Source organism: Phascolarctos cinereus, unplaced genomic scaffold (genome assembly GCF_003287225.1).
Source record: "Phascolarctos cinereus isolate Bilbo 61053 unplaced genomic scaffold, phaCin_HiC Scaffold_5;HRSCAF=322, whole genome shotgun sequence".
In the NCBI taxonomy this organism is placed as follows: Eukaryota; Metazoa; Chordata; class Mammalia; order Diprotodontia; family Phascolarctidae; genus Phascolarctos; species Phascolarctos cinereus.
In genome coordinates this window covers 200288139-200301559 of record NW_027555958.1, presented here as the reverse complement: position 1 = coordinate 200301559, position 13421 = coordinate 200288139, and the positions used below count along the sequence as shown (strand labels likewise).

Here is a 13421-nt window from a genome sequence, read left to right as displayed (position 1 = left end):
TTTAAAAGTGACACACTTTCTAAACAGATAACACATCTATATAGAACTTTAAGATTTACCAAACATTTTTCTCACAAAACCTCTGAAACAGGTAGTTTGATGGGTTTTAGCATCTCTAATTTACATATGGAAAAACAGGACCAGAGAACTTCATGAATCCAAGTCATCAGAGGCCCAGGCAAACCTCTTTGAAAAACAGCTCAGGAATTTGAATCCTTTTATCCTATAAAGAGGAATATATGCTAATGCTACAAACATATCGGTATTCTCTACTTGAGTTCATTCAATATGTAATGACATTTTAATCAAGATACTGGTAATTATAACTACCAATGCGTATGGAGAGGCTACATTGCTTATTGGAACTAGGGGTGAGGAGACAAGAATTTTAGTCCCAGATCTCACAATGTGTGATCTTAGAAGAGTCATTTAATTTTTTTCTGAGCTTCAGTTTCTTCATCTGCAAAATGAATGCTTTGAATTCAATGCTCTTTAAATTTCCTTCCTAAAACTCAAATTCTTTGAGTGTGTGACAATTTTGATACTGGTTCGATACTAAAATTCAGTTTCTTTGAAGAGAAACAAGAGATTTAAGAGCTCATTTTTTTAGATGTTAAGTCCAGAATATCTGAACTTCAACATTTACACTGAAAAGACTGCTAACGTGCCTAAATTACAATCTAATCAGCAAAAGATTCTCTTGCCCATAGCAACCATATGCGCTGTAGTATAAAGAATACTGGACTTGGAGTCAGGAGAAACCTGAATTGTATCCCTAGCTATGATTACTATTTGTGTGATTCTTTCTTGTCACTTAACTTCTCCGACCTTCAATCTCTTTATCTATAAAATGGGAGTGATAATAATTGGACTAGGTCGTTCATTGTGTTGTTATGAGGATCAAATGAAAGCTATTCTTATTCATATTGTGATCATTTGACCAACCAATAAAAATGTAGGTTCTGAATATTTAAGAAATTCATAAATCTTCTCATACATTTAATCTTATGCTTTGATCTAGCATTAAGAATATTCTTTATTCTCATATTGAATATCCTCTTGGTTTCATCTTTCAGACTTCATTTTTTATTTCATATTTTTCTCGGGACAAGGATTCTGTTCTCTTCTTTTGTACTGCTGCCCCCATTTCCACTCCCACCATTAAAGCACCTCATGGAGACTTGCTGTAGGTGCTCAATAAATAATGTTTGAATTCATAATTTTTCCAGTTGTGTTAAAATTTGGATATTGAACAATAGCACAGAAAAATATCATGTGGCACTTCAAATAGAGAATAGACCCTAGATCTGTGATTTCATATGTAGAGGGAGTTCCCAGATATGGAAAATCCTCCCACCCACACAGGTCAATATTTTCTCTGCATCTTCTCATCTTAGAAAATAATCTACATCACCAAGACGTTAATTTACTCACATAGGATCAAATATTTAGTTTGTATCATAGGTGGGCCTTGAACCTAAGTTCTAAGGCCAACTCTTTATCTGTCAACTTTCCTTTTTTGAAAATACTATTATTCATTCTGTTTCTTTTAAAAATAATTTTTAGAGGGTCAATGTTGTAGAGCAGCTATTTAATGAAATGTTACCTATTTCATTTTTCTTTTATGAGAAAATTAAGAGTTTGAATTTTCAAAAAAAGGCATGTTGCATTAGGTTAGCTAGATTCAAATGAGAAAAAAATAATCTCTGCATAAAAGGTAAAAGTATACTAAATTTGCCTCATAAACTCATTAAATATTCACCCTTATTACATGCATTATTCTTCTAACATATGTCGTTGTTTTCCTAATCATTTGTTGAAATTTCTAGGGCCTAGTTTAATACAGACTGAATGATGTTTCCATAGTTGTGTGGTCCCAAGGGTTGATACACATGCATATTATTGTTAGGTTTACAGAAAATTGATTTTCTGTACACAAGTTTTCAAAACAATACTATGTATAATTTCCCCCTAGGGTGTTCTGAGGGAAAACATGAAATGTTATATGTAGAGATAATTTTAAAAGTTTCCTTCACATAAGAAAAACAACTTTTTGTGCTGATATTTCAAGTCTTTTGTTTTCTATACTTATCCTTACATATATACCTATATCATGTGATGTATAATCTTTTTCACCATTCCGTCTGTCTTCTTGCTTTTTAAATGTAAATGGATTCAACTCTTCCTGATACACCATACACTATTCAAGGGCAGAAGGATAATAATATCACAGACTTGCAGTTGGGACAGATCATGAAACTAATCTAATTTAAACCCTGCCCTGTCCCTTATTATAAAAAAAAAAAAAGTCAATCAAGAGCCAGCAAGTTTCAATGACTTGTACACAGTCACATAAGTACTGAGTAGAATAGGTAGAATTCAAGCCCAGACCTTGTACCAACTAACTCAACACTCTATAAAATTTTAAATTTCATGTAGACTTTTCCAGAATTATCCTTTCGTAACCATACTTTTAGTCTGTGACTTTATAAACAGTGAAGGGAAGTTTTCAAGTTAGACATTAAATCTAGTCAACAAGCATACCTACTATGTGTCAGGCATTGTGCTAAGCTCTAGGGATACAAAGAGTGGCAAGAAAAAAGGGACCCTGCTCTCAAGGAGCTTACAGTCTACTAGGATAGAAAAGCTGCTGCTTCATCAGTAAGGAAGAATACAGATAATTTTCTCACTGGTGAATTAATAAGTCAATAAACATTTAATAAGTGTCTACAATGTTTCAGGCACTGCATGATAAAACAAACAAACAAACCAGTCCTTGCTCTGGAGGAACTCACAATCTAATGGGGGAGACACGCACATAACTATGTACAAAAAAGCTATATACAGCTTGGTTTGGACATAGTTACTGGAGAGAAGGCACTAGACTTAAGAGGGATCAGGAAAGGAAATCAGGGAGGCCAGGAAGCAGAGGTGAGGGAGAACATTCTGCTAAAAGCCCATTAAAATGCTTGCAGCTGGGGGAAGATCAGCAAGGAGTCCATTGTAACCAGATTGCAGAGTACATGGTGAAGTGTAAGGTGTAAGGAGACTAGAAGAGTGGGGGGAGAGGGCAGGTTGCGAAGGGATTTAAACTCCAAACAGAGGATTCTATATTTGATCTTGGAAGTTTGATCTTGCATCCCTATTCCTATTAGAGTTTATTAAGAGCAAGGGGTGACATGGTCAGATCTGTGCTTTCAGAAGATCACATTGTTAACTGAGTGGAGGTTGTACTGGAGTGGGGAGAGACTTGTAGCAGGCAGACCAACCAGTGGGCTATCTATGGCAATAGTCCTATTTGTTAGGAATAAGGGCCTGTTATCAGGGTGGGAGTGTGAGAGTAGAGAAGGGTATGTATTCAAGAGATGTTAACAAGGTAAAATAAATAGGCCTCCTCAACAGATTGTATAAGAAAGGTGAGAGATAGTAAGTAGTTAAGATTACCAGCCTGGGGGACAGGGAAGATATTGATGCCCTCTACAGTAATAAGGAACTTTGGAATTGGGGGTGATTTGGTAGGGGAAGATAATGAGTTCAATTTTTGGCATTGAGTTTAAGATATCCACAGGATATCCGGGCTAAGAGGTAGGAGAGCAAGGAGAGAAAATTGTCATGAAAACCTAGATAAAAACAGTATTAAGAAGAGAGTGATCAGCAATGTCAAAAACAAAGATGGAAAAGTGGGAAAAGGGACATTAGATTTAGGCAGCAAGATTCCTCCCCCAAGCAGCTACCTCTCTCCAACATTCCCCTGCACACTCGGCCCAAAGAAAGCAGCCATGGGTCTATGCAAAGCACCATTTCTAAGGTTCAGTAGTCAGGTTCCTAACATCTTCCTATTTATGGGTGAAGGGAATATTTCTGTAAGAATGAAACAATAGTCAAGGAGCTCTGCCTTTTTTTTCCTATAAAATGCACATATAGAATAACCCTATATTCTATTTTCAATATAGAAATTAAAGCTCAAATGTCTATGGATTTTTTTAAGGAAGCAAATAAAAACATACGAAATCTACCAAACTACGATAATGACAAATAATACAGTAAAATGAAAAACTGCAACCTTCTAATAAATCAGTAGTGATCCAAAAATTAACCTCTAAAAATGGAACAAATTTAAATATTGCAAAACCACAGGAATTTGCTGTCAAGTGCTCTGACCTAATAAAGATAAATGATGCTGAAATTTCTCTATATTTAGGAAATGAACTCATTTCAGTTTCTCACATTAGAGAAATTAGGAGTAAATGGAAAATGCAATTGAACAGACTGATATTGGAAATAATAAGGGTAAAAAAAGAACAATGATCACATTCCAACTAATATAACACACCTTTGTAGACAGTCAACCTAAAATGATCAAATTCTTCAAAGTGAACTCAGGGAGCATCATTGTAATATTTAGGGCCCCAACCCTAGGATTCAGTTCTTGATCTTAAGGATTTGTTGAGATGTGATTATGGCATAGATTTGATGATTTTCCTTTTTGTCAAATGCTAGTTAGAAATCAACACCTTACACCAAATGAATAGGATAAATTATACATAATTAGAAATATTGAAATATACCAATTATTAGAGGGGGTCAGAAGAGGAAGTGCAGTGAGAAAATTCCCTTTTCCAAGGCAAATCAATAGCTTTTCTGCAATTTTCCTCTTAGAAGGTAACCTTAGGTTACCTGAGAAGTTAAGAGACTTGCCCACGGTGATATAGTGAGTAAGTATGTGAAGGATGGGACTTTAACTCAGATTGTCTGACTCTGAGAAAAGCTCTCTATCGACAACCAATTTGTCTCTCCTCTATATGTCATTAAGTATATCTCATTTAGAAATATGAGTACCAGGGCTAACATATTAGGAAGTTAATTTATATAAATTTAATTTAATTATATATTATATAATATATTCATGTATGTTATATAAATAATATATTTATACAATCAGAGACTCCTAGATGGAGCTAAAAGAGACCTCAGAGATCAGCTAGTTTAATACCTTCATTATAAAATTCCTTTATCATAAAATCTGTCTTCTATAAAGAAGATAAATTATTTATCCAATGTCATATAAATAGTAAGCAGCAGAGTTATGATTTGAACCAAGGTTCTCTTAGTTCAAATATGGAACCCTTGCCACTGAGCATTGTGAGTAGCAGTCTCCCTGTTATCTGCTAAACAAAGCAAACTTTTCTGATTTTAACTTACAGTTTACAGTTGACTTCAGTTTAATGGGAAATCCAATGAGCTTAGTGAGTTTTTGATGTTACTTCTTAACTAGACTAGATAATTTTTTTAAACTTGATTTCTTTAAATGTACAGAATTGTTCAAGGTCAAGTCAGGAAAAAACTCAGTATTTGAAAGAATGAGTTGAATTCTAAAAATAAGTATAAATCCCTTGATTTTGAATAATCTTTTACCAATGGAAGGATCTGCACTATGCATTTCATGGGCTTACCTGTTTGGCCAAGTTGTGAGATGTTACTCAGCTGATGTTACCCTTGCCTTTTAGTGGCCTAAATTGAATCTCATCATTAAGTACTCGACTAACTCAGTTTTGGCATCTAGGTGGTACAAGTCAATAGGGTGCCAGGTCTGGAGTCAGAAATAGTGAAAAAGGCAGTTGAAAACAGTGACATAATGCATAAATGAATGCTAAAGAATAATTCTCCTTTTTGTTGGCTTATGTATTATTTTATTTTATTAGCAAGTAGGCAACCTAAATATATGATAATTATCTGAAAATTCCCAGCCACTTGAATACCCAAAGGTATCTATACTTCTGGATAATACTTCCTCCTCAAATGAGCTCCTAACTGAATTTATTTTTCTAGGTGACAAGAATGTTTCCTACTCTTATCTTTCCTAGATGCCCTTGCTACTTTGCTAGCATAATTCTTTGTCAAAGGGGACCTGTCTTTCCTCCTAGCTAAATGAATTATATAGATTTTCTAGATATGAACTCCTTATTTCCAACTCTATTCAAAGGAACAAGCTTGAAGAAATGAATCTCAGCCCTGTTTATCTCAGTATTTGAAGATTCTTTTTTTTAATCTCATATTTTATTATTACATAATATATTGATGGATGCATTAACTTAATCATATGGGTACTACCTCCCTCAGAGTAGATTGTGATCCATCCATCTCTTCTCATCTTGTGTAATTTTTATTCATGTCCTTGCATAAAATATCCATAGAGGATCTCTCCAACCCAATGGTAGCCTTTGGTAGGTAACTTAATGTTTTACGAGTATCAGTACACCAGTTCAATTACCATCTACGATTACCATCCACTCTTGCTACATGACATATTCTACTACTTTTTCCAACTCTATCTTTTCTGGAGACTACTTATATCCACCACACTTCTCCACTGATTTTTAGATAATCTGCAGTTTGGATTCTTTGGAGATAATAGTATTCATGATGTGCAACTGCATAGCATCATTAGTGGAATATTGGTGTTTTTTAAAAATGAGTTTTTACATCAGAGAGAAGTGTGGGATTACTGAAAGAAGCATTCAGTTTTCCAAATGATTTCCAGTCTGTTCCCCTTTTTCAATTCCATTCTGGGCCCAACTCAATTTCTGTATTATTCTTATCCAAGGCATATGTCTTAATGGCTATCTCAATGGGTTGTTCATTCGACCTTATGACATAATCTGTATTATATACATTCTTTTTTTAATTATTTATTTTATTTTCAATTTATGGAATAACACAGTATAATAATAAAAAAATGATTGCATATGAAACTGCAAATCTATTATGTACAACTTGCTATTCCTTTTAAATACATAATAAAGTTACCATGTAAACTTCCTTTTTTTCTTCCTTTCCTCCCATCCTACAGATGGCTATTATTAAACAAAAATGTGTGTGTATACATACACACATACCCTCACATATATATACATACACATATACACACATATGTAAAATTATTCTATGCACACTTCTATTTATCAGTTCCTTCTCTGGACACAGATACTGTCTTCCTTTTTATATCCTTTGTAGTTAATTTGAGTGTTTATAATAGTCAATATGACTGAGTCACTGAATATTCTTACAACAATGTTGTTGCTGTATACAATGTTCTTTTGGCTCTGCTCATTTTCCTCTTATTTTGTGCAAGTCTATCCATGTTTTTCTTTTTATTATTACATTTTATTTTAATTTATAAAGTAAAATAAGTATTTCCATAACAGGACAATAAAAAAGATGATAGCACATCATTTCTTATATAACACAGTAGTATTCTATCACAATCATATAGCTCAACTAGTTCTGCCTTTCCCTAAATGACAGGCATTTCTAGTTCTTTGCCACCACAGAGAGATGCTATAAATATTTTAGTACATATAGGTTCTTTTCCTTTTTCCCTAATCATCTTTGGAAATAGGCCTAGTAGTGGGATTGCTAGGTCAAAGGGTATAGGCAGTTTAATACCCCTTTGGGCATAATTCCAGATTGTTCTCCAAAATGGTTGAATCAGCTCACAATTCCAATAACAATGAATTAGTACCCCAGTTTTTCCACATCCCCTCCAACATTTGTCCCTTTCCCCTTCAATCATTTTAGCCAATCTGATAGGTATTTTAAAATGTGTAGTTTATCCCATGTGAACATCTCAGCTGATCTATTTTAAATTGTCATGTATTGCATAAAGAAGTGTAGTTTGATGTAATCTGTGTTAATATCTACAAACAGGAGAATCTTGAGTATCTTGCCATCCATAGGGAATTCCTCTTCTATTTTTTAATTGATTCAGGACATCTTACATGAAACTGGCAAACATTCATCAAACATATTTCTCTGTTTTATGCATTGATTTATTTTGAGAGATCAGAAAAGATGCTGTAGTAGGAAGACAAGCTCTCCCCACAACTATTCAAAGAAAAATATAAGAACAGCATCAGATCTAGTAGTGATCAGGAAATCTAAGGCTTTTGCTAAGCACTAGATCTTTTAATATTATTATCCTATAGGAGACCATTTTTTCTCTCATTTTTTTAAGTCAAAAACCATTTTAATTAGATTTGCAGGTTAATAAAAGTAGATATGATCTTTTCAATTTTTGTTATAGGCACTCCATTCCTAGTCAGGAATTCATTGGTGTAGTTTAAGGTATGTGTGGTCCAGAAATCAAAATTCCTCTATCAGACACCACCTTCTCAAGCTGCTATTTACTTCCCAAATCATTTTCTTCTCTTCTGTATCTTTTTCCTTCAATATGTATCAATGAGCAAGACATCACCTCTGCTCCCATAAGCTTTCAATTTTTTTAATAATTATCTGTAGTTTTCAACATTCACTTCCATAAGATTTTGAGTTTTACATTTTCTCTCCCTCCTTCTCCTTCCCCCTCCCGAAGATGGCATGTAAACTGGTATATGTTCTATTTGTACATTCATATTAAGCATATTTTCACATTAGTCATGATGTATAAAAGAATTAGAACTAATGGGAGGAACCAAGAGAAAGAAGAAATAAAACAAAACAACAAAAGAAAAGGATAGTGATTAGTATGCTTCCATCTGCATTCAGACTCCATGGTTCTTTTTCTAGATGTGGATAGCATTTTCCACCATGAGTATGTTGGAGTTGTCTTAGATCCTTGCATTGCTGAGAAGAGCTAAGTCTATCAAAGTCAGTCATCCCACAATGTGATTGTTACTGTGTACAATGTTCTCCTGGTTCTGCTCATTTCACTCAGCTTCAGTTTATAGAAGTCTTTCCAGGTTTTAGCCTTCAGTTTCTTTCTCAAGTCTTGGCAATATTTTCTTGGCTTCTTGTAACAGTATTGCTGAAGTTTAGGTGTTTAGGGTTACTGGGACCCCAAAATCATGGATCCTGCCTGAATGAATTTGACCTACACCTTCTTTCAGCTAAAGACAAGGTTTATTAGAACATCTTCCATATTGGCCAAACACTTAAGGAATCTGAACATTAGTGAGCTATTGGCTAGATTTTAAGAATCTGAGCAGTGGCTAGATTTTAAGAATCTGAGCATGTTAATGGAGACAAGATGGACCTTATATATAGAAAGACTGTGGGAGACATCTAGGAGTGGCCAAGTAGTCTGGGGATTGTAAGGTAATAGAATGCCAGGAACCTGGATTATGTGGCCAAGGTAGAATGGAGCCTAGAGGTAAGACAATGGAGGTCTAGGCTAGGTTAAGGATAACAGAGAATTAGGAGATTGGGCATAGCCACAATGAAAGGCCAGCTGATGGGATTATAGCCTCTGGTGAAGGCCAGTAATTTGGCCACATGGGAAAGTCTAGGGTTTTTCTTTTTTTGGGGTCCAGATCCCATCCTCATCAATATCATTTATTCACATGGTAGTAATCATCCATTTTGATAAATATTAAAACATTCTCTTTTATGGGTCTTAAACACATGCCCTAGGAAGACAAGTGGGGAAACTGGCAGACAGAGGTTAAGTAATCTGCCCAGGGACACACAAGTATCAAAGTAAGATTATAATTCAGATCTTCCTGATACTATGTCCATTGCTCTGTCTTTTTTATGTGTTGTCTTCACCCATTGGAATTTAAGTTTCTCAAGGATGAGCACTGTTTGTTGTTGTTTGTTTGCAATTATGTTTCTGGCACACAGTGCCTAGCACATAGTAAATGCTTAATAAATTTTCTATCTATTTATACACTAGTGCTCCTTTCATAGAAGGAGGATTCACATCACTGAAAGCCATTTTCCATTTCTCTTCTGTTCCATAGATTGAAATAGATGAAAAATCCATTGCTTACCTTTTTGGTAATAAACCTATCCATACTTACCTAGGCTGGTACTTGGTCCCAGGCTAAGACTAAGACAGTATTCAGAAGATTCCTAATTTTGTAAGAACTACAGTCAAGTAGCATGATCTCTGAAAACCTAAATCATTTTATACCACAATCAGGAATTGGGAGCCAGACTTCTAACACAGGTACTAATTGTAGAAGGCCCTAATAGTGGATGTAGGAATAATAAATCCCAAGAAAGCATACTGTTTCCCTCTCTTTTGTATCCATTGAAAGAAATATAATTTTGTTTTAATTTGGGGGAACAGAGGTAAATATTTTGAAACCTAGTAAGTACTTAAGTTTTTATTTTTTGAAGAGTTCAGATAATACACTTGACAGAGAGGTTAGAAACCTGGCACCCTTTTTAAAAGACTTATTCAGAGTTATTGAGCCAATAAATAAGCTACATTCCTAACATAGAGACAATAATTTTCCATAGCTCACTAACACTTCATGAATTTTCCCCCAAAAGCCTGTACCCTTAAAGAAAATGAAATCACCAAGGAGCTGATGTGCCACATTGTTTTAACAGTATTGAAACTGAGGAGCCTTCTTTGTGATAGATGCTAAAGCCTGGCCTCAATAATGCATGACTCATGGAAAACCAAGCTGCCTATTCCAAATGGAAAGTGTAGAGCAGAGAGAAGACAAATAAGTGATTTATCTGTTGTCTTGGCACCTCATTTAAACCCTTTGGACCCTAAAGAATATGGTTAGCAGAATCTTGTTTGTTAGCAGATATCAAGCTAGTATAGGAAGATAGCCTAGAAAGTACTGGTTTTCTTGTAGGCATTTAAAATAATTAATTCAATACATTAAAATCTTGAATGTAGTAAAAAATATTCAAATAGAGTGAAATATTATAACTATTAAGTATAATACATTAAAATGCAATATGTTAACAAACCTCTAATATCATTAGCCTGCGTTCTCTACCATCATTGATCCCAAGTATGCCACTTTTTAGCAGTTTCTTGAGAAACCACTGTGAAAAAAAATCATTCATCACCCTGTGGCCAGACTTCTGGGTATGGGCCACCTGAAAGTTGAATAGCTCAGTCATTAACCATTCCTGAGGTTAAAGGTTTTCTAGCTTAGGAGGACCTGTGAGAGTTTGCACACTATGTCATAGCCTTACATGCCTCAGGGTCATCTCCATGCAATATTGAGGCACCAGAGTAGGACTTTTAGTAGGGAAAAGTTTTATATTGTTGAAAAGTAAAAAAATTTTAAGCTATATTAGCATATAAAATTATCCATAAAATGTGTTTATAGATAGTTAAATGTATAATGTGTAAAACAATTTCCTTTTCTTGGGACATTTGTGTAAATACATGATTTTTTTTCAGAGAATAGTGTACTTTAATAAGATATTTTAAAAGCATAAATGTACATCTCAGAAAATATAGAGATAAACCAAAGGCTTACAGATCTCTATTATGGATACAAGACTTACCATCTTTAGAAAGAATACTTATTCAAGTTTATATCTTATTTGCGTACATGGCATCCCTCACTTTGATCATTCATCTAAGTATCTTTTAAGGTAGCCTAACATCCACAAGAAAAGGGGGTGGGGTTTCTGCTTCCTGGAGAAGAAAAATTTAAAATCCACCTTGAGATAAATAAATGATACCCATTTAAAGATTGCCAGGAGGTCTGAGTTCCTAGGCCATCTCTCTTATCTGTGAATCAAATTTAAGCAATAGCAGTCTTATCACTGTTTTTCCTAACCAGTCTAAAACTGATTGTAACATTCAGAAAAGCTTCTGCATAATTTCTAGAGCTAAATAGCACTTGTTTATAATTCAAGGTATAATGTGATTATAATAGCAATTACTATTATTGATTGAGCATTTCTCATTGTAACAATGATTATTCTCTTCTAGAAATTTTACTGTCGTTAATTCCAAAATTATTGTGGTGACAATAAGACCTGAACCCAAAACAACAGATGCTTTTCTGGAGATAGAATTAGCACATTTGGCTAATGTAAGTATTATCTATTGGATATTACTTGGTTGCATCACAATATTTATCTTTGAAAGGGTGTTATTAATGGTTCTCTTTTCTCAATAATTGTATGTAACTTTTAATTTTCAAAGCAATTAATTCATTAAGAAAACATATTATCAAATAGGTAAAAATGGTCTGTTTTCCTTTTATTCCTCCTTTATTACCCAAAGATATCCATTATATCATCAGTCTTCTTAAAATTACCAGAAAACTTGGTACCTCCAATTACCCTAATAACTACTTCCATGATTAGGCTGGTGCAACTGGTTGTATATCCAGGGCAGCTAGGAGGCACAGTGGATAGAGCACCTGGAGTCAGGAAGGCCTGAGCCAAAATCCAGCTTTAGACACTTACTAGCTGTGTGGCCCTGGGCACCTCACTCAACCCCATTTGCCTCAGTTTCCTCAAGAGAGGGAAATGGCAAACCATTGTAGTATCTTTCCCAAGAAAGCCCCCAATGGGGTCACCAAGACTTAAATATAGCTGAACAACAAGCAACAACAGCCACAGTTTTTGCCCTGAGGTGCTGAATCTTAGAGGGTGCTAAGAAAACATGTACTCCTTCAGCAGGTAAAAACAATATTAGCACAGAATTGGCAAAATTAGTATTGTTGTTGTTGTTGTTATCATCATTGTTATTTTTAAAAATTAAAAAAAAAAAACTACCAGATACCTAACTTCCTCCTCCTAGGTACTTGGTTCCCAGCTCAATCCTGATTCTTATCCCCAGGTAGACATTGTTTCCTTGTTAACATCACTGTATCTGTTTCCCTCTTTGCCAGACAGTAGCCTGAGGTCTCTCTCCAAATCGTAGTCTTTTTAGGGACATTTGCCCTCCATTGAATCCATCTTAAAAGCTTGATTGCCCTGCTGTTTTGGGGGACTTTGGTGGTGGTTTCCTCCAGATTCCTTCAGAATTTCTAATTGCATCTCTGCTGCTAAAAAGTCCATCAGCTCTTAATAACTAGAGTTCTTCCTAGCATTTACCACAATATAGCAAACTGCAACTTGAATCCAGTGAATATTCATTTCTTTGTCTTCCATACAAATAGAAAATAGCTGCTAACCATATTTATGATGTATCTACTATGGATCAGATACTGTGCTCTGCACTGTGGAGTACAATTACCAAAATCAGACAGACCCTGTTCTCAAGGAATTTACATTCTATAAGGGGGAATAAGGTGGGATTACAACTTATTTATAGAAGAATAAGTATAAAAAATATTCAAAATCAATACAAAGTGATGAAGAAGAACCGTTAAGAATTAAAGGAATTAAGAAAGATCTCAACATGATTGAAATGAGATTTTCATTTGAGATAGTTAAAAATTAGCTAACCATATTGGCAATATGGTTAGTATTAAGGGTGTTATGAACACAAATAAATATATAGCATGGAATCACAAAGAAGCATAGGTGAAAATTCAGAGAGTGAGCTAGTCTGAAAAGCAATATGGACCCCTTTGGTAGTCTAGTAAAGGCTATGGATCCCTTCTCAGAATAATTTTTTTTAAATGCATATGATAAAACACATAAAATTATAAAAGTAATAAATTATGATGGAATAAAGATGTAAATTGTTTCCCATGCAAGTTCAT

At 34.5% G+C, this 13421-nt stretch overlaps 1 protein-coding gene across 1 annotated transcript in view; it reads left to right on the top strand.

Annotated features, from left to right (window-relative positions):
• The window catches only part of ADGRB3 (adhesion G protein-coupled receptor B3), an 888617-nt gene that overhangs the window by 497508 nt on the left and 377688 nt on the right, over positions 1-13421 (top strand). The window contains exons 16-17 of the mRNA XM_078155299.1: positions 11693-11795; position 11852. Coding sequence (XP_078011425.1) covers positions 11693-11795; position 11852 — 104 coding nt within the window. The remainder of the gene's footprint in view (positions 1-11692; positions 11796-11851; positions 11853-13421) is intronic.